The sequence below is a fragment of the Idiotropiscis lumnitzeri genome, chromosome 14, assembly GCF_059441095.1.
Source record: "Idiotropiscis lumnitzeri isolate Australia: NSW breed Sydney's pygmy pipehorse chromosome 14, RoL_Ilum_1.0, whole genome shotgun sequence".
In the NCBI taxonomy this organism is placed as follows: Eukaryota; Metazoa; Chordata; class Actinopteri; order Syngnathiformes; family Syngnathidae; genus Idiotropiscis; species Idiotropiscis lumnitzeri.
In genome coordinates, this window is record NC_142404.1 from 18,692,144 (window position 1) to 18,712,701 (window position 20,558).

Here is a 20,558-nt window from a genome sequence, read left to right on the forward strand (position 1 = left end):
GAAAGTCTATTTTATTTTGTGTTCTATAGTCGGATGAAACACAAGTTTCAGTAAATGAAACCAAAACAGCTCAACAAATACATTCTATCTTGAGATTGCTTTTTGGTTTGTTTGAGGCAGTGGATCAAGAAGTGCACTTCATGTATTTGCATTCAAGCCGTTGTGAGCAATTTAATAGACTTTGTGTGTGTGTGGAGTGTTAGGCTAGAAAGAAAAAATAACACGGGCATCAAATGACATTAAAAGGAGAGACAAAAGCCAATTGGTGAATGTGCAACAAAAGAAGCTTGGTGAAGTGATTCATGCAAGTCCTCAATGTACGGGACATATTTTACCGCTTGCTTAAGTATAAATCTGCACGACGAACATTCGGACAACTTGGCTGTACAAAACAAAATGCACATCATTACCATCTGTAAAACAAACGCTTTAAGTAGCACCAGTAGATAAAAAAAAAAAGAACCAAACAAAACAATTCATGCGGCAATGATTGTTGCTTTTCATTTGTGACATGGAAAATAATAAAAAAACAAAACAAAATGACCAGCTGAAGATATTGGGGCGGAGTCAAGTCCATTTGTGTGGAATCCAGTGCAGCCTCCATTCATACAGTATGACCAGTGTGGCTTGTTCTCCTCAAAACACAGATAAAGGCTGGCCACGGGTGCCACCCGTCTCCTATGTGCTGAGTGAAGCCATCACCCTTTGCTTGATGGGCGCTGGGAACAAAAGGAAAAAATAACATCAGACTGTCAATCGTGCAACATTGAACCCCAAGTTGAACTGGATTCCAAATGTTGATGTAATATTATTTGTTATTATGTAGTAATATTATTCTAAGACACGTTACGTTATGCGAATGTTAACACGGCGATTAAATGTCGGAAAATAAAACGATCCCTTTAAATAATAGTGCAATAAAAATGGATGGCACATGAAAGTAAAGTTGAAATTTTGACCTAAAACGGTACTTATTAGTAAATATTTTAAAAAATATATTTTTTCAGCAAAGCTCTATTGAAAATCTAAAAAATAATAATAATAAAAGAAAATTATATATATATATATTTTTTTTAAATTTATTTATTTTCTCTCTCATGAGCACTTGTTTTGTCGCCTTCTCGGAAAGCGTATTCTTGAATTTGGCATGCACCAGTGTGACGACCTCCTACCTGGTTTTCCACAAGCCTTGGCGCACTGTTCATGTGTGTCGAAGCGATTCTGGTTCCCGCCGCAGCCTCCGTACCAGAAGCGCGCGCAGCTCTTGCTGGGCGTGTCGTAGTGCCACTTGAGGACAAACTTGGCACACGTGCCCTCCTCCTTGGGCAGCTGGCAAATGTCCACGGCTGTGGAGGCCGCAGTTGAGAAGCCAAATATCATTTTTCCAGTTGGAGTCGGAATGCCGAATTATGAGATGATGAATGTCAGGCAATGGAAATTTGGGGGATCTAACCTGGAGCCGGGTGGAGCTCCACCTTGTCCACTTGCTGCTGTTGAGGCTCAGGCTCCTCCGGCACTGTCACCACAGCACATATGGAAATAAGTGCATACTTCAAACTAAATATTTTCCGCTGATGATCTTTCAAAAGATATTCTCACTATCTCTGTGGTACAAACACAATTGACAAATTCCTTTCATTTAGTTGCGTATTTTTGTAATTGTAATTATTTTTGACCAACGTTTCCAATATTTTGTCGAGTTGTACAATGTACTTTTTGTAAATGTTTACGCTTTTTGTCATTTTTTAATTATTCCCAAAATTTGTGTACTTTTCCTCTCAATATTTTAGTACCTTGTGTCTTATTCCCAACATTATTCAAATGTCTATTTTATTCTTGCAGGATAGCGTTTTCTTTGTCCTTTTTTTTTAATTTTTTTTTTAGTTAGGCCTGCTTACCCGTGTCTGGTTTGTCCAGTGGCTTGTTGACTGTGGCGGTGATGACCCGGCTGTTGATGACTGGCCGTTGCGCCGCTGCCTCTGTCAGTGACACAAGCAACAATGTTTATCTTCTGCCGAGAGAGCCTCATTGAAATATTCAACGAGGTTGGCATGTGAAAAGTTTGCCGACTGACTAGTGGTGACGACGCCTTTGTGGGTGGCGAGCACGTGGCCGTCGGCGCCGTGGCCCGTCACCACGGCGTGGTACGTCTGCCCGCTTTCCAGCTTGTCCACGGAAATCTCGGACGCCGACACGTTGGTCTTGACGGCCACGGCGTGGTCGCGCAGTCGCGTCACCGTCACTTGGAAGTAGACAAAGTTCTTGGGGTCCGGGTTGGTCCAACGCAACTTGAAGCCGCTCCGGGTCACGTTGGAAACGTGAAGCTCCTCCGCGTCCAACGCTGAACACGGCGGAAACCCCCCCAAAAAAAGTAAGCAGCATTTTAGCAGTTGAGGACTCAAACACTGAAAATTTGTTCATCTACTATGAGTGTTTTTTTTTAGTGGGGGTCCAATATGTTTCTATTTTTTCACCCCAATATTTTTATACTTTTTATATAATATTTTTGCATGATTGCTTTAATATTTCTTTATGACATTCACAATATTTTGGAACAAGTACGTGTGTATTTTACATGAATATTTTTGTATTTTCAATCAACTTGTTCTTTATCTCCTGAACTTTATCCGTTTTGTCATTTTCATTTAACCGTCTAGTGTCCAATTAAATTTTTTTTTAATTAATCATGAATTAATTATTTATTTTTTATTTTATAAACATAAAATATATATGTACATTTTATTTTATTTTATTACTTTATTGTTTTCTGGCATCTTATATTTTTGTATTTATTTCTAATATTTGTGTTTTGTCTGGGGTTTATATTTTATGGCTTGTGATTATTGTTTGTAACTCTTTGCTAAAAATAATAATAATCCCATCAGTTTTTCCTTTTGTAACAATAGAGCATACATTTGTGCTTGACTGGATGAGTTTCCTGCTGCTTTTCGTGATGTTTTGTCTGGCTCCTGTAAACAAGAAGATCACGTGGAAAAGCGAGGAAGATAATGATTATGCCGATAATGCATCAATAAATCTATGAATAAAAATGAAGAAAAGAACTCACTGTGGTTGGCGTGCTAAAGTGGTGAAAGGGTGTTTTAGGGGCTGGTCACTCTGGAACCACTTGCAGTGTTTGGAAACTTCGGGGGACATGAAGAAAGCGTTTTCGACTGCAATGGAAGACAAACACAATTAGACAGAAATGACCAAATCATTGAAACATTTCACGACAAAAATAATAACGATAAAATATAAGACATCCGTAAAAAAAACAATAGAAAAAAGCTAAAGAACCTAAAATGTTAACATTTCGAGGGCTCTATTTTTGTAGATGGTTTTTCATGCAAGCAAGCAGTGACAATGCTCCGACAGATTGTAGCGTTCTTGTCCCCACCGAAATGCATGTGTGTGTGCTCTCTTTAAAGGGAATGAGAGGCGACAAATGGAGTCGGATGTGTTCACTCCCACAACGGCGCAAACATATTTTTTGGACTGCAACTATGAGCTTCTGTAACCTTCCTCCGTACAGGTTTACGCCGCGCCAGATTTGCACCATCTATGAAAATAGAGTCCAGAATGTTATCAAAAAATATATAGTAAAGAAAAACTAAAAATGTTTGCATACAGAAAATTAGACAGTCATACAATAATATTGTAGCAAAAAAAAAAAAAAAAAACCCTTACTGCTGATGTACTTGGGCAGCATCTGTCCAAAGGTGAGCAGGTGCTTGTCGTAAAACTGCGAGATGGTGTCCAGCCTCTTGAAGAAGACGTCGGAGGGCTCGCTAGCCATGCGGGCCAGGACGCGAGCGTCCGTGGCGCTCAGCTTCTCGCCGACGCCGAAGATGACCAAAAAGTAGCCTCTGCACTTGATCTCGGTGGCGACGCGCACCAGCTGCTCCTCGTCCTCCTCCACGCTGCCCGTCACGAAGAGCATCAACACCTTGCGCGGGCGCTGCACGGGCGCCTTCTCAAACACGTGCTCCACCGTCCACTCCATGGCGGCCGCCAACGAGCGTCCTCCTTCCAGCTGGGGCGTCTTGTCCAGCAGGAACTTGACGATGCCCTGCGCCGACCGGTGCTCGGTCAGGCCGATGTCCACCCGGACGGGAGACTTGGTCTGGTTGTTGAGGAAGTGGTAGGGCGCTTGCTGGAGGACGGCCACTCTGGCGTGGTGAGCGGATGTCTCGGGACTGGAGGACACCTGCAGGTGCTCCACCATGTGCGCGATGTAGCGTTTGATCTCTGTGAAGACGACGGGGTACGTGCTTTCTGAGCTGTCCATCACGAAGCTCATGTCGATGTCCACGTCGGTGGTGAAAGACCTTCGGTCTCGACCGGATGACGGCGGGATGTAGTCGCACATTTGGTCTGGGGCGCAGATGTCTGCAAAAGAGCGAGGCCCGTTCTTTTTTTTTAACACCAACAGTGGAGCAACTCATGTAACAGAAAATATAACATAAAAATGTCCTAACTTTGAGATTTTTGGATGCTCTTACCAAAACAGAGATGGCAGTTCATAACTTTAGTCATGACTGAATCGAACTGTGCGCTTCCCGGGCTGGGCAAAACGATGACCTGGGCTAGTGCCGTATTGTTCACCTTATGGAAATAAAGAAAATCTCATGAATGTGACACATCAAACTTGAAATTTGACCCTTAATCCACACCTAAGAAAAACTCAACCCTACAAAAAAATGAATACAAATCCGAACCCTAAACCAAACCAAAGACCCAGCCCCAAAAAAAGCCTCAAAACCAATCATCATTACCTGCAAGGCTCTGGCGAGGGCCCTGTCGTCACTCTTGACTAGAAACAAGGTGGCCACGCCGGAGTCGTGGAGGCGCAGCGCGGCGTTGGTGACCGCCTGCGCGTTGGCTACCGAGCCACCCACGAAGAAGACGGCCACCTTTCTGACCAGGAAGCCGCTGCGCACCCTCTTGAAGGTGTTGTGCGCCACGAAGCTCATGGCCGTCTCCAGGCTGCGCCGTTTGTTGGTCTGCAGCGTCTGCAGACCCTCCACGCGCCGCAGCAGCGCCCGCTTCTTCAGCGCGTCGGCGAAGCGCACCTCGGTAGTCACCTCGCTGTTGTAGAGGGCCAGGGCCACGCGGGCGCCCCGCGGGCAGTTGCTTTCCGACACGGTGAGGTCGCGCAGCAGCCGCAGCACGGCCTCGCGCATGCCGTTGAAGGCCGGCCGCCCCACGTCGTTGGACGCGTCCAGCACAAAGGCCAACTCCGTCGGGTACAGAGGGCACTCCAGCTTGCCTAAGGGAGGTCACGCATACATCATTTATTTATTTTTTGGGGGTGGGGACATGAATGCTAAAAGTGGAAACGGCGGCGGCGTTTGCTACTTACCGTAGCAGCACGCTGTTCATGAAAGGGACAAAAACGAGAATTAGAGCACATCAAACGTTGAAGCAAATTGCGGACGACTTCTCGAGCAAGAATTTCTGGCGCACTTGAAAGTAAACTTTTAATTTTACACTTAATACAGCACACTGTACAACGTTGCTATATTTGGTAGTACTCATCAATATTTCTGTTTAATACATTTTACTCTTCCTCTAAATTTTGATATTTTCTCTAATATTTCATATAGAAATATATGTTGTCTTATGGTATGAATGCCCTAAAATATTCATTTTGGTTTTTCATATAATAGTCCCAAACTGCATTTTTCAAATATTGAGGCATTTTTAAGAACAACTTTTAATCTATGAAGTTGCTATGACACCTGGTAAGTGTTTTAAAACAGAATGTCTCCTTCAGCTGTGTCGATGAACTGAACGTGTGACACTTACGACAATTGTCTCGGATCTTCTTGACGAGGTCACATTGCTGAAGAGACAAAAAAAAAAAAAACCCACATCAATCTGAATCTCTATTCCAAGTAATGAGCTGTTAAAAGTGTTCGTACCACAACTCCCGGTCCTCTCGGCCCCTTCTGACCCTAAGACACCAAAAGGATAGACGGGGATGTTAACGTTTGGACAACATCAAGATTATCGGATGAAGTGGAAGTGAAGGACGCTGCTTACGTAAGGCCCCGGATAGCCGACCTCTCCTCTCTGCCCAACTGTTCCGGCATTTCCAGACACGCCCTGGCGGGAAAATAGATGGCAGCTTGTGATTGTCACCATAGAATGACGGCAAGCTACCGTGGCTGGACAACTCATGGACTTCCGATTTGGCTTCACGCGATCATATTAACATTAAGATCAAGACAAAGAAACAAACGCAACACAAAGCCACAACTAAAAAGAATTATATACTTAAAACCAAGACATTTTTTGTTTTAGAAACATCCTCTGCGCTAATGCTAGCAGTCAATGTAAGATCCCATTGAGAGGCTAACAGGAAATTCGAGGTGTGATATTCTTGCTAATCTTTTAAAAATGAGTTATTATTAAAGTGCCATCTCGAATGACTTCTGCCATTCTAAACCTTAATGAGAGTGACCTGTTTTGAAATCAAGGTTTATTCATTGTGATGTCAATATCAATCAAAATAAATATGATGATCATAAATCACTCAGCTCTAACCCTACTTTGAAAGATTCAAACTCGAATTTGAAACCCTAACCCTATCTTGAAAACTCGAATTTAAAACCCTAACCCCTATTCTAAAAACCTACTTTGAAAAATCAAAAATATCTTTCAGCTGATGATCTCCTGAGGCGTGTCCGTTACATTTGCTGTTATAACAATGTAGCATTCTATAATGGAAAAATAAAATCAGCAGAAATGATGCTGACACTTCTCTTCTTTTTTGTTCAACGTACACAGTGCTATATGCAATACTGTGCCTCCGCTTAGTGGCCAAAAGTGGAATCACACCCCACAGTTGAAAACAAAAAAAACAATAACGTAATATTGCAGTTTACCCTCTGTCCACGATTTCCTCGAGGACCAGGTCCACCCTTGCTTCCTGCGTTACCAGCTTCTCCCTGCATGGTTAGAAAAAGGAGAACCCGGACACATCAGCAGACAGCAACTACTCAGCAACTCTTTGAATAGGTGGACGTAGTTTTCTCTTGCTTAATTTAAATTAAGTAGCAATATTTTTTCCCAACAGTCATTTTTCTTAATTTCATTTAATTGTCATGACCGTGCCACTTTCTGTCGTTTGTGTGTTTTAAATTGTAATTTCTGTTTATTTCTTGATGTATTTATTTTTGTCCAATCAGATTGCAGCTGATACGTGTTGCCATGCGAATATTACTTCGTCCAACGCTTTCACAATCTCGAGTGCGGGCGTCGACTTTTAGCCAATCAGATTGCAGATTCACTTCCTCGACACCATCTGGAGACAAGTGAGTTTCTCCGTCCTCTCGGTCGTTCATCCACTTCTCGTTTTCTGATTGGTTGAGATCTAATGTGCACCGAAACTTGATTTATGTTGGAAGACGACATTAAAAATGAACTTCCAAGGCGAACTAGCAGAGAAGAAGTGGACTTTATGAGGCTGATCAAGCAGCACTGCTTTCCTGACTGGCTTGTTTCAATCCGGAGATATTTCTGACGGGCACTTTTAGTTTCGTATGAGTGGAACAAGTCGCATACCGACAGGCAGGTGCCTCTGCATTAGAATCTGTGGTAAGCACGATGTGATCTGTTTGTTTAAAATTTTTATACGGATACAAATTGATTGTGAACGAATAAATTATAGTTTACATGTTTAGAGTTGTTGAGGTGATGTATTGGAAGATACAGTGAAGTGTGTCTTGCTTCAGTCATAATGGTATTCATCCTCAAACACGCGAAATGCTCTTCTTTAATGCCACACATTGTCCTTTTTCGGAGTTGAATTGTTCCACTTGGAATTGAAGCGTCCTTCAATCCTATTGTTTTGTTGAGATACTTATTGAATTATCTTTTAGACACACACACACACACGGACCTACACAGAATGCTTACAGTTACACAGCTATCTTAAATGAATTGGAGGCAAAAAACAAGCTGTAAATATTTTTTCTCATGTCAGTGTTTTGCTTACCTTTGGCCCTGGGAACCCTGGAAAGCCTTCATCACCCTAGGGATGAAAAACATGTCATTGTATCAAAACGAGATCATTTGTGGTAATATGATAACAGTCGTATATGAGTATGTTCGAAGTCCAAACAACAGGATGACCAAATGGACTTGCCCTTCTTCCTTTGGCCCCCAAGATCCCGAAGCCATCTCTGCCATCTTCGCCCTTCGAGGAAAACGCGACACATCCTTTTGAGCTGCTCGCCATCTTTCATCAGCATTACAATACAAAATAAAATCTGTCTTACAGACTCTCCGCGGAGTCCGAGGGGTCCCACAACGCCTTTGATGCCTGGATCGCCGGGCTCTCCCTATGCAAAGACACAAACCCGGGACAGAGCGGGACGAATAGAAAAAAAAATGTCAACGTTAAACATCTCTTAGGTATGTATATAAACATTTGATCGCAATATTTTTTTTGTTCTGTCTACGGAGCGTTGTTTTCCTCGGATAGATTACTCATGTGTGCTCAGTAACATGAGAGAGGGCGAGGCTTAGGCTCTACGTGTTTAGAAATTAAACAAGGCTGTCGCGGAAAGAACACAAAGCCACGCCAACATCGGTTCCAGTGCGTACCTTGCGACCGACGGCTCCTCTCCTTCCCTTTTCTCCCGCAGTACCCGGGCTTCCCCCAGGACCCTACAAAGGAATAATATCCCCACATTGGAACAAGACCTTACTTGCTGTTATGATTTTAAATATACAGTGCATCCGGAAAGTATTTACATTTTCCATATTTTGTCTTACTACAGCCGGAATGTGGAATGGGATGCCTTCATTTTTTTCAAAATTCTACACATATCACCTCAAAATGTGTCAATACTTTCTGGATGAACAGTTAAAGTTGACAATTGATTTTTTTTGTAACAGAAAAGCGCGACTAGGCTTACTCACTCTAGGTCCAGGATTTCCATCTTCTCCTCTGGGTCCTGGTGCACCGTTTGGTCCTGCTGGACCCTTGTCAAGAAGACAAATCAGGCAATTGTTACGATGCACCGGCTTTCAGGATGGTACAACTAGACATGATGTAACAATATGTGTATTGAAAAGACCAGACCACCTGTTCAATTTCTCGCATGAGCCCTTGAGACTTTTTTATGCGACCTGTTACAAGAGACCTGTCCACCCAATTTCGTGTCTGCCTGTGAAACTGGTGTCAGGGGCAATTTTTTTTCAAAGTGTCCAGGGGGCCCTACTGAGAGAATTCACCCAAAATGGCTCATTTTCTGTTCAGTTTCTAACATGGGTCCTTGAGACTTTTTCTTGCCTCCTGTTAACGCAGACATGCTTACTCAATTTCATGTAGACTGAAGAAACTGGTTTTGGGAGCTGATTTATTGTTTTGTTTTGTTTTTTTTTTAAATGTTTTTTAACTTTCCTGAGCTTAACACTAACGTGCATGTCATGGCTTTGCTCTAAATTTGAACACTTTCTAAACAATGGCAAAGAGGACTTACTCTTGATCCTCCGATTCCAGGTTCTCCCCTCACACCTTCAACTCCAGGCGGTCCTGCGTTTCCCTTGATTGGAAACAGCGAAATATTAGAACGAGGCGACATTATCACCCTTAGTCATATCACGTCACAAAAAAAAAAAAGCAGACTTACAGCTTGTCCCGGTGCACCTCGTCTCCCATCCCCTCCCTAATGAAAACATCAGCATAAATACAGCGGCCACATGGCAAACCCGACGAGTGGTTGAACATGTTACCCTTCTTCCTGGCTCTCCGGGGGCTCCCTTGTTTCCGTCCTCGCCGGGCTCGCCCTAGCAGTCAAAAGACACAAGCGTACAAAGTCAAGATGAGTTTTTTGCGCTGTACTGTATGGGTCTTATGGATCAAATGTACTCAAAACTAATTACATCACTTTGATTTAACACCACGCGTCGTGGTGCACGTATGGGGTGTGTGTGTGTGTGTATGTGGTGGTTTCATGTGTTTATTCATGTTAGTATTTGATGTAGGAGTGTGTGTTTATGTGTGGGGTGATTGTGTTTGTGTGTGCGTTTTGTGTGGAGTGGCGTGTGCGTGTGTGTTTGAGTGAGTTTGTGTTTTGTGCCCGTTTGGAAGTGTGTTTGTATGTTTCGTGTGTGTGTGTTTGGAGTGTTCTGAGAGTTTATCTCATACTAGTTTCTGTTCCCTGAATTGTTATGATGTCGTATGCTACGTATTATGTTTCTATATACTGTATGCAACTGGGGACATTACCGCTGGTCCAGCATCACCAGGGTCTCCTTTTGGTCCAGGTCGGGCGTTATCCCTTCCACTTGTACCCTATTCAAAAAGAAACAATAGCCAAATTATTTTATTATCACTAATAAACATATTAAAGACTCATTTGACTAAACTCACAGGGTCTCCTCTGATTCCCATTTCTCCTCCGTCTCCTGCTTGGCCTTTGATGCCTTTAGGACCCTGGAAGATTGAAAGACAAAAACGTCAGATGGGAAAATATTGCCTGGGAAATAATCCTACCAAAAAATCCATTACTCACTCTTCTTCCAGAATGTCCTCTGTCTCCAGAGGGCCCAGCTACTCCACTTTTGCCCTGAGAACAACCCCACAAATGCAAATGAATCCAAATCCAAATCCATGTCACAATACTATTCTTTGACTACATTTTAAAAGATTACCTCTTCGCCGTTGATACCGTCCAGGCCGATTTCTCCAGATTCACCCTGCGACAGGTTAGCATTTTTTGATTAGTGCTTTTCAAATAGCTCAGTCTCACAATTTTAATTTGAAAAGGAAATGAAGTCACCTTTTCTCCAGAGTATCCCCGAGAACCCTAAAGAAAGTATGTCGGAAATCATAGTTAGCAGATAGCAAAGTTGACATCATTCAGTGATAAATAGTACGCATAAAAGTTCCCTCTGCGTTTATGTCATCAAAATTTGCCGTGTGCTGCCCACATGCAAAAACGAAAACTCAATTGTTTCGCCGTTTTGCGTCGCCCATCTGTCTATGAAGTTCAAACTTAGTCGCAATCGGCTAACATTTCAAGTTCGTTCTTAATATTTATACATCAAATTTATATAGTGCTTTTCTCTACACTGCGACCAATTGTCTTCAAAGCAAAATGGCAGACTCCTTTTTTTTTTAGGCACGGCTTCTCAAGAAATAAAGAGTATTTCTGTATGGGAAAGCTAAAAAAAAAATAGTGATTCACGTAGCTGCTCTGAGAATTCTAATTTCAAGCTCATGAAAGCAAATTTTGTGTTTCAAAGTTAAACAGCTTTGTGGACTTGACTTTAAGACAATTCAGAGCCGTTTTGAGGTTTAAACTTGTGATGTTCATTTTCACAAGGATTACAATTGTCTGAGAAACCCCCAAAATAATAATGAAGCACTTTCAAGAGGTCTCTGATTCACCAGAAATGTGTACAATCGATGAAATGATTTTTTTTTTTTACCTTGAAACCTCTCTGTCCAGGACAGCCCTGGAAACCTTGAGTTCCATTCACACCCGGAGGACCTCGCTCTCCCTGTTATCAGAGGATTTATCACCAAAATATGTTAACACATGACAATAAAGAAATGAAATAATTCATGAAAACCGAATTATTGCAAATTGTCTAGTAAGTAAACACTGTCAGAAAGGGAACACAAATAAACTTACCGGTCCACCCTCATCACCAGGATGTCCTTGGCTTCCTGCACCACCTGGACGACCCTAAAATAGCACAACAATCCTAAATTATCAGCATTTTTTTACATACTTTTTCAAGGTATTTTGATCTGGTTTTTTTTGCCCAATGATTACCTTATGCCCTGAAACTCCTATGGAGCCCCGGTCTCCTCTTGTGCCCGTACATTTACACGGCACTCCGCAGCACTCTCTCTCTGCAATATTGTCCTTTGTAACATTAAGGAAACGTCGTGTTAGTCAATATACATTATTTTGCATCGCTCTACGCATTGTAGTTGTCCACTTACAAGTTCCTCCATTAGCTCGTAGTCCAAGTCTAGGATGTTGAGTCGTAGGGGTCTGGTGTACCTGAAGCCACGGCCAAATTCTAACAACGCAGCTTCTTCAAACTTGGGCACCCGTTCCAGCCCGACCAAGATCAAACTGTTGACTCCTGGTTGTAGATGGAATATTTGTCTTTTGTCATTTCAGTCAACACCCTAAACCGTCACGGGGGTATGATCTTTACACACCCGTAAAAGGTGCAAAAAAGTTTCACACGTTTCACATGATTTAAGTACATGTAAACGTAATGAATCCAGTGTTGTGTCTTTTAGATATGTGAACGTAAAGAGGTGCTGTCTGGTCGGATGACATGTGGCATGTTAAGATGGAGGGAGCTTGGCCAGTTGTCTCATCCTGTGGCGAGTCTGCATTAGTTTGTGCATGCATGCGCTCATTTTGTTTGTTTTACTGTTCGTCTAGCATTCAATACACAATGGCATTACTGATATATAGAGAGTTGATTATGTTGAAGTGTAGTTGTCACCTGATTGCCGGAGCTCTTGCACTCGCCTTTTCATTTCGGCATAGGGTGCATCAATACCGTCAGTTAGATGAACAACAACCTTCAATGAAAAAAAAAAAAAAAAATCAAATGTTAACATCATCACTCCAAGTACACTCAAACCCAAGTTGACAGGCGCCCCCTGTTCAAGAGCAAATCGTTTTTTTGAACAGACTTTTCAAACTCAGTTTGTGAGCAGTCTTGGCATTGCCGCCGTCAACATTATTCGCTCAGCCCAGCACACACTTCAGCAAAAGGTACTGCGGCTTACTGTTTTTTCTCTCAATTAGCCCTCACTGAGACTATCATGATAGTGAAAAGCGATAGTGATGAGTGCTGTTAGGATCTCTATCTAATGTTTCTGATCTGCACATCTTGTTTTGGCTGAATCTACCATCTGCAATATTCTTAGGAACAAAGAGGCAATAAAGGGTTCATTTATTTGTTCATTTCTTCTCAGCCAAACCCATGGAAATAAGTAAAAGTTTACTTGGTACTGGAATGGAATAAGTATCTCCATTTACGTAAATGGAAAAAAATGACTTTGGTTCGCAAACCGAATTGCTGAAGGAATGAAATTAGTGAACTGATGTTTGACTGCACATGTGTCTCATGAACTCACCTTGACAGTGTCATCTTGTCTGTTTCTGAATCTGTCAGTGTAAGCTGAGATGGTCTTGCCGCTGAGAACGAAGGGGCCTCGCGTGCGAAGGCCTCTAAAGGCATCCAACAGCTGGTCGGCATTGTCGGAGAAGTCCACCTGGACCGGCTGGCCGGTGGAGCCGATGGCAAGCATTCCAATTTGAATGGAGGGAATTTGCCCCGACGAACAACTAATGGTCGACATTTTGGAGATCCTCTGCAGAATGGCAGCCATCTTGCTCAGAAGGTTGGTTTGGGTACTGAAGATATTTTGGGCAGAAACGTCGAAGCCCACTAACACTTCGAGATTGCAAGCTAGAAAAGCCAAGATTGTCAGATGAAACACCAACTATATAGTCCATTATCATCATTCACACGCTTCACAATTCATCGCTTTAACAATTGAGCACTGTACGAGAGCAATACTTCTGGACTCTGTGCAATAATCCTATCCATATGACATATTTACAATCATTATACGGAACGTACTACTGTACACCCATCCATCCATCCATCCATCCATTATCTGTACCGTTTCTCCTCCCAAGGGAACCGGGGGGGTGCTGGAGACTATCCCAGCTGTCTTCGGGCAGTAGGCGGGGGACAACCTGAACTGGTTGCCAGCCAATTGCAGGGCACACATAGACAAACAACCATCCGCGCTCACACTCATACCTAGGGGCAATTTAGAGTGTCCAATCAACCAGGCATGCATGTTTTTGGAGTGTGGGAGGAAACCGGAGTACCCGGAGGAAACCCACGCAGGCACGGGGAGAACATGCAAATTCCGCACAGGTAGGCCGGAGACGGATCGAACCCACGACCTCCGCATTGTGAGGCCATCGTGCAAACCAGTCAGCACCCACCGTGCTGCTCATGGTTGATTCTATATTGTACAATTAATTGTATTATTAGTTGTATTGCGGTTTACCTCCCACAGAAATATGCTGTTCATAGCAAAAGTTTTTTTTTCCACCCCAATTGTTTTTTCTGTATATCTGCCCGTCTGTCTGTTTGTTGATCTATTGAGCTGTTATGATGACGAAATAATGCAGTCACATTTCTTACCTTTGGGAGCTTCCTGTACACCAACGCACAACTTGCCCTTCACTTCGTCGTCTAACGTCCCCAAGATTTGCTCATTGAGCTCGGAGAGCTCCCGGAAGGTTCTGGCTCTGGCCACAGTAGTGGAGTCACTGGCAAGGGCCTCTAACTCATTCTCCGTGTCGCCCACTCCAACGGCAAAGACTCTCACACCGCTCTTCTTTAAGCCGAGTACCGCTGATTTGCTGTCATCAGACGACGGTCCTCCCGTGATGACCATGAGGATCTGAGGAGTGCCTTCATCTTTCCTACTGCCCTTGTCTTTGGAAAAATGAACATTTTGGATGTGTCGAATGGCTGCCCCTGTGTTGGTTCTTCGGCCCCCTTTATAATCGGCACTCTCAATGGCACTAATAATTTCTGGTTTGTTTTTGTAAGTGTTGAGGTAGAACACATCCGACACGTCTGTGCCATAATGCGCCAGTCCAATCCTCAGGTTGTCTCGGTCGCTGTAAAACAGATCTACTAGTTCGGCGACAAATGCCATCACTTTATTGAAATTTTCTCTGCCCAGATTTATGGAGCCATCCACCAAAAACACAATATCAGCCTTCTTCGCTGCAGGAAGGCCTTGTGCTGGGATGAGATGAGACAGAGACGGAAAAAGGGTGTGTCATTAGTGATCCTAGCTGTTAGAACATACTTTAAAAATGCGTTCATTTCCATAACACTCACTTGGAATCTCGTCTGGGGTGGGATCAGGGAGGGTCCCCCTCAGTCTTGCCACAAATCTGTCATTGATTGCAGGCAGGCCAGGGAACGTAGGAACCTGAAGGACGTCTTCCGGTGACTTAGCAATTTGGGCAAGTTGCCTTGTGTCTGCGCCACTTGCTCCAATACCAATACAGTTGACCTTGGATCCCTTGAGCAAAGGCCCATAGAGCGACACATCTTGCGGGGAACGTCCACCTGTGAGAACCACAAGATGCTGGGAGGCCTCCGTAGGTCGAACACCGGCAGAGGGCTTTAACTCATTCTGTATGACATATTCAATAGCGTCTGCTAGGTTGGAGGAGCGGCCGCCCATTTGACGGAGTTTTCTAACAGCCGTGATAACGTCTGTCTTGGCATTATGTGAATTTAGTGAGAACTCTGGTTTGACTCGGTCTGCATACTGGACGAGGGCCACGCGCACTTGGTCAGGTCGTACGTCAAGTTGTCGGACAAGATTCAAGATGAAGTCACGGATGTGAGCGATGCCCGTGACACCTGTGTTATCTGAGCCATCAATCAGGAAAATGATGTCCTTTCGGCCGACGTCTAACACATCTGGAACAAGATAAAAAACGGAGGATGTTTAGTTATCTATTCAAGCAAAGTCAATTAAAAATTGACATCTTACCAAAGATCACATCAGGAGGGCGATAACTTTCAATGATATCAGTGGCGGATATTGTTTTGACTGAATCAATGAGCCGCTGCTCCACGGCTGGAAGCTCCTGGAAACTTTCAACTGTGTATGCAAGTTCCGGCTTCAAGGAAATTTTCCTCAGCTCATCCAGGTCTGAATTCCTTGATCCGATGGCGATAGGTGCAACATGGCTTCTCTTAAGTTGGTCCGCTGGAGCTGTAACATCATCTGTAGAGCTTCCTCCGGTAACTACAATCAAAAACTGAGGCACTCCGTCTTCGATGCGACTTCCGGCGGACCTCTGGTAGATGTTCCGAGAGACCCACTCAAGAGCGCGACCTGTGTTCAGACGACTTCCTCCTCTGCTTCGAAGTTGCGTTACTGCCTGGCGTACTTCGTTTTTAGTGGAATATTCATTCAGGAGGAACTCTACCTTTGCATCGTCGCTATACTGTACAACTGAAATTCGGACTTTATCCAGTCCAACATCTAACTTCTCCACAACTCTTTTGATCATTTCACGAATGGAAGGGAAGTCATTTCGTGCTGTACTTGAGCCGTCGATGAGAAACACAACATCCCTCTTTTCTCCACCTGTGCTTGGTACAATTTCTGTAAAAAAAAAAAAAAAAAAAAGCATTTTGCAACATGAGCTAAGAAACGATATACAGTTGATCCCCACATAATTTTTGCAGAATTTATTTTTCCAATTTCGCCACTGTTTTTTGAGAAAACGTGAATGTTCCTCAGCCTTTTTGGAAAATTTGTTTGGGTTTGAAAACATCAATGGCCATTAATTATACATTCTTAATAAATAGGTGTGGTCAGTCACTGTATAACAAGTTCAACAATCAAGTTCACATCAGTGCAGTAGAATATATATCTACCTTCAATTACTGGGAATTGTGGGATGATCCTGGCAATGTCATCGTCTGATAATTCAGTAAGCGTATTGATTATTGTTTCTTGAACTGTATCCAAGCTTGGAAGATCATCAACAGTGTAGGCAAAGTTGGGTACAAAGGACACGATTTGCAGATCCTTTGTCTTCACATCTCTGGTTCCAATGCTGAATGGAATAACTCTTGATCGCTTGAGAGTGGATGCCGGACGATTAATGTCATCTGTCGGAGACCCACTGGAGATGACAACCAAAAACTGAGGTACACCCTCTTGTTTCCTGCTACCTCGTGCAGCTGTCAGCACATCTTCACTGACAAATTGTAAAGCCTGACCAAGGTTACGCTGTGTGCCTCCCCGCTGCCTTAAGCCCCTGACAGCATTCATGACGTCTTCTTTGGTTGTATGTGTGTTCAGATACATGTCAGCCTGCGCATAATCAGCAAACTGAACCACGCCAATTCGGATCTTATTTTCGCCCACGTTCAGATTGTCCACAGCCCTACGAATGAACTCCTGGATGATAGGGAAATCTCTTCCAATGCCATCAGATCCGTCGATGACAAAGATGATGTCCCTTCGGGGGCCTTGTGACTCGGCTAAGGAAAGAGGAAAATAGTATGTTAGTTCCATTTTTTCCAAGGGAAATTAAAATGTTAGGTTAAAGCCTTTGGAAAAATAGCACCGGGAGCTATTCCATTACTGCTGAAATTAAACACAACAGTTGGAGAATTTATATCACATAAACAGAGTTAGGCATTTGGTTGGTTGAGTAACTGACAAAGGCTATCATTAGGGCCGGAGCCGGAATCAAACCCTACACCTCCTAACTGTGAGGCGGACGTGCTAACGAGTCGCCCACCATGCTGCCCCGTATAACAAACAGTAAGGGGCAATAAACTTGGAACATGAAATGACAGGAACAGAAAGGAAAACATCCGCAGGGTTCAGATTCTTTGGAAAGATTCATGGGTAACATTTAATCTGAATTAGAAGAGGAGAGGGATGTGGGAAGGGAAAAGTTTTAAACACTGTCAAAACATTTGGTCAAACCCTTCAACAAGGAAGTGATGTGTTGTTTAAATTTCATTTTTCTTAAATGTTACTGATTTATACCCATCCTATAAATGAGCTGCAGATGGATGGGAGGAAAAGTGCTGAAGAATTTACTTACCAGTAACTGTTGGTTTCATGGACAAAGCACTTAGCATCCTGCTCATTAAAGAGGAAAGGTCTGTGAATTCAGGCACAGAAAAAACATATCTGGGATCGTGGGCTATCTTCTGCAACTCTCTGCTATCAGAGCTTCGGGTTCCGATGGCAAAGATGAGAACACCCAACTGTTTAAGAGCAGAAGCTGGCACATCCACACGGTCAAAAGACCTTCCGCCTTTGAGAAGGATCAAGAGCTGTTGAACACCTTGCTGACGCCTGCTGCCGGCAGAGGCTGTAAAGACATTTTCCCTCAAGTACTGGAGAGCTGCTCCGGTGTTGAGGGGTCTTCCACCTTTGTGCCGCAATCCTCTGACAATGTCAAGGATCTCGTCCTTTGTTGTGTACGTGTTCAGATAGAATTGGACGGCTGCATCTCCGCTATACTGAACAAGGGAGACGCAATCTTTGTTGTCATCCAAACTCAGTGTCTCGATGACTCTTTGGACAAAGTCCCTCATAGCTGGGAATGAGTTTCTTGTGGCATCAGAGCCATCCAACAAGAAAACAACATCCCTTCCCGATTTGTCTGCTACGGTAACAAAATCAGAAATATTAAGAACCCATCTTCTACCATCTGGTCGCCAAATGTTGATGCAAGCCTGTTTACACATTTGAAAAACTGTGAACTTGTCATTCTTTTGGGATTGATATCTTACATACCCGTTACTGTTGGTGTCATGGGTGTTGCTCTGAGTAGCCTGCTGATCGCTGAGGTGAGCTGTTCTTGGACACTGGGCAGGTCAGAGAGCTCATAAACTGCTATAGCATGACTAGGGTCATGGGAGATCTTTTTCAGCTCGCTGCTGTCAGAGTTCTGTGTTCCAATACTGATTGTAAAGACGCCCTGCTGTTTGAGAGCAGAGGCTGGCGCATCAACCCTGTCAAAAGACCTTCCCCCGTTCAGCAGGATCAAGATTTGCGGGACACCTTGCGAGCGCCGACTCCCTGAGGAGTTTGTAAAGACATTGTCCCTGACAAATCGGAGGGCAGCCCCTGTGTTGAGGGGTCGGCCTCCTCTGTGTCGGAGCCCTCTGACTGCACCCACAACATCCTCTTTTGTGGTGTATGCGTTCAGATAAAAATTGGCATCTGCATTGCTGCTGTACTGGACTACAGAGACACGGTCTTTGTCTACGCCCACATTGAGCTTCTCCACCACTTGCTCAACAAAATTGCGCACGGCTGGGAAGCCATTCCTTGTTCCATCAGAACCATCCAGAAGGAATACAATATCCTTTTTCGCGTCACCTGAGAAAAGACGGGAGGACAAGTGATAAAGAGACACTGACCCTACCTGAAATCTCATTTTATTGGGAAACAGCTGCCTGTTTCCCCGTCAGTCATTTCTAAAGTCAATATTAACTTGTGACAGGATCAATGACTGTAAATGGTGCTTGGGAACGGAGATAAGATAGGCCGCCCCTGTCCACTGAGTGCTGTTTTTGTACACGTACCAAGTACTGATGGCGTTTCTGGCGTGACGTCCATCACAACAGCCTCCACGGAAGACTGAAGCTGTTGTTGGACACTGGGGAGGTCAGTGAATTCAGACACCGATACAGCGTATCTGGTGTCGTGGGCTACCTTCTGCAGCTCTCCGCTATCGGAGTTTTTGGTGCCGATGGCAATGATCAGCACTCCCAGCTGTTTGAGTGCAGAAGCTGGCGCATCCACACTGTCAACAGACCTTCCGCCGCTAAGCAAAATTAGTATCTGTGGGATGCCTTCAAGGCGTCTGCTTCCGGCAGGGGTTGTGAAGACATTATCCCTCAAGTACTGGAGCGCTGCTCCGGTGTTGAGGGGTCTTCCACCTCTGTGCTGCATTCCTCTGACACTGTCAAGGATCTCGTCCTTTGTTGTGTATGTGTTCAGATAGAACTGAATGGCTGCATCTCTGCTATACTGAACCAGGGAGACGCGATCATTGCTGTCATCCAAACTCAGCGTCTCTACGACTCTTTGGACAAAGTCCTTCATAGCTGGGAATGAGTTTCTTGTGGCGTCCGAGCTATCCAACAAGAAAACGACATCCCTTCCCGATCTGCCCGCTACGGTAAACACAAAATGAGACGTATAAGAACCCAGCTTATACTACTTGTTAGCCAAATATAGACACAAACCTGTTCACCTGTTTGAAACTTAGTCAACTTGTCATATATTTGAGATAGAATTCTCGCTTACCCGTCACTGTTGGCGTCATGGATGTGGCTCTTAGTACCCTGCTTATCGCAGAGGTGATCTGTTCTTGGACACTGGGCAGGTCAGAGAGCTCAGAAACTGCTAGAGCATGACTAGGGTCATGGGAGATCTTTTCCAGCTCGCTGCTGTCAGAGTTTTGTGTTCCAATACTGATTGTAAAGACGCCCTGCTTTTTGAGAGCAGAGGCTGGCGCTTCAACGCTGTCAAAAGACCTTCCGCCATTCAGCAGGATCAAGATCTGCGGGACACCTTGCGAGCGCCGACTCCCTGAGGAGTTTGTAAAGACGTTGTCCCTGAGGTATCGGAGGGCAGCCCCTGTGTTGAGGGGTCGGCCTCCTCTGTGTCGGAGCCCTCTGACTGCACCCACAACATCCTCTGGTGTGTTGTATGTGTTCAGGTAAAAATTGGCATCTGCATTGCTGCTGTACTGGACCACAGAGACGCGGTCTTTGTTTACGCCCACATTGAGCTTCTCCACCACTTGTTCAACAAAATTGCGCATGGCTGTGAAGCCATTCCTTGTTCCATCAGAACCATCCAGAAGAAATACAATATCCTTTTTCGTGTCAGCTGAGAAAAGACGGGAGGACAAGTGATAAAGAGACACTGACCCTACCTGAAATCTCATTTTATTGGG

General features: G+C 44.0%; 2 protein-coding genes across 8 annotated transcripts in view; one reads left to right on the plus strand and one right to left on the minus strand.

Annotated features, from left to right (window-relative positions):
* Nucleotides 1-145: 145 nt before the first annotated feature.
* Nucleotides 146-20,558, minus strand: part of col6a3 (collagen, type VI, alpha 3) — a 50,071-nt gene continuing 29,658 nt past the window's right edge. The window contains exons 25-64 of the mRNA XM_088314533.1: nucleotides 19,904-20,491; nucleotides 17,682-18,251; nucleotides 16,495-17,106; nucleotides 15,599-16,219; nucleotides 14,932-15,525; nucleotides 14,221-14,832; nucleotides 13,133-13,467; nucleotides 12,493-12,571; nucleotides 11,972-12,117; nucleotides 11,799-11,891; nucleotides 11,655-11,708; nucleotides 11,449-11,520; nucleotides 10,797-10,823; nucleotides 10,669-10,713; nucleotides 10,530-10,583; nucleotides 10,388-10,450; nucleotides 10,244-10,309; nucleotides 9,748-9,801; nucleotides 9,645-9,680; nucleotides 9,495-9,557; nucleotides 8,932-8,994; nucleotides 8,614-8,676; nucleotides 8,286-8,348; nucleotides 8,153-8,203; nucleotides 8,003-8,038; nucleotides 6,891-6,953; nucleotides 6,046-6,108; nucleotides 5,925-5,957; nucleotides 5,809-5,845; nucleotides 5,363-5,374; nucleotides 4,776-5,269; nucleotides 4,503-4,605; nucleotides 3,688-4,389; nucleotides 3,068-3,173; nucleotides 2,914-2,969; nucleotides 2,075-2,341; nucleotides 1,899-1,979; nucleotides 1,457-1,516; nucleotides 1,173-1,361; nucleotides 146-719 (exon numbers count right to left, since the gene is read on the minus strand). Coding sequence (XP_088170659.1) covers nucleotides 679-719; nucleotides 1,173-1,361; nucleotides 1,457-1,516; nucleotides 1,899-1,979; nucleotides 2,075-2,341; nucleotides 2,914-2,969; nucleotides 3,068-3,173; nucleotides 3,688-4,389; nucleotides 4,503-4,605; nucleotides 4,776-5,269; nucleotides 5,363-5,374; nucleotides 5,809-5,845; nucleotides 5,925-5,957; nucleotides 6,046-6,108; nucleotides 6,891-6,953; nucleotides 8,003-8,038; nucleotides 8,153-8,203; nucleotides 8,286-8,348; nucleotides 8,614-8,676; nucleotides 8,932-8,994; nucleotides 9,495-9,557; nucleotides 9,645-9,680; nucleotides 9,748-9,801; nucleotides 10,244-10,309; nucleotides 10,388-10,450; nucleotides 10,530-10,583; nucleotides 10,669-10,713; nucleotides 10,797-10,823; nucleotides 11,449-11,520; nucleotides 11,655-11,708; nucleotides 11,799-11,891; nucleotides 11,972-12,117; nucleotides 12,493-12,571; nucleotides 13,133-13,467; nucleotides 14,221-14,832; nucleotides 14,932-15,525; nucleotides 15,599-16,219; nucleotides 16,495-17,106; nucleotides 17,682-18,251; nucleotides 19,904-20,491 — 7,367 coding nt within the window. The 3' untranslated portion in view covers nucleotides 146-678. The remainder of the gene's footprint in view (nucleotides 720-1,172; nucleotides 1,362-1,456; nucleotides 1,517-1,898; nucleotides 1,980-2,074; nucleotides 2,342-2,913; nucleotides 2,970-3,067; nucleotides 3,174-3,687; nucleotides 4,390-4,502; nucleotides 4,606-4,775; nucleotides 5,270-5,362; nucleotides 5,375-5,808; nucleotides 5,846-5,924; nucleotides 5,958-6,045; nucleotides 6,109-6,890; nucleotides 6,954-8,002; nucleotides 8,039-8,152; nucleotides 8,204-8,285; nucleotides 8,349-8,613; nucleotides 8,677-8,931; nucleotides 8,995-9,494; nucleotides 9,558-9,644; nucleotides 9,681-9,747; nucleotides 9,802-10,243; nucleotides 10,310-10,387; nucleotides 10,451-10,529; nucleotides 10,584-10,668; nucleotides 10,714-10,796; nucleotides 10,824-11,448; nucleotides 11,521-11,654; nucleotides 11,709-11,798; nucleotides 11,892-11,971; nucleotides 12,118-12,492; nucleotides 12,572-13,132; nucleotides 13,468-14,220; nucleotides 14,833-14,931; nucleotides 15,526-15,598; nucleotides 16,220-16,494; nucleotides 17,107-17,681; nucleotides 18,252-19,903; nucleotides 20,492-20,558) is intronic.
* mlphb (melanophilin b) overlaps nucleotides 6,909-20,558 on the plus strand; it is a 77,186-nt gene continuing 63,536 nt past the window's right edge. For 6 of the 7 annotated variants that reach the window (XM_088314535.1, XM_088314534.1, XM_088314539.1 and 3 more), the window contains exons 1-3: nucleotides 7,347-7,602; nucleotides 8,288-8,421; nucleotides 13,171-13,399. The gene's annotated coding sequence lies outside the window, so the exon portion shown is untranslated. Of the gene's footprint in view, nucleotides 7,024-7,193; nucleotides 7,320-7,346; nucleotides 7,603-8,287; nucleotides 8,422-13,170; nucleotides 13,400-20,558 lie in introns of those variants that run through there. The other variant, XM_088314536.1, reaches the window with a different exon arrangement.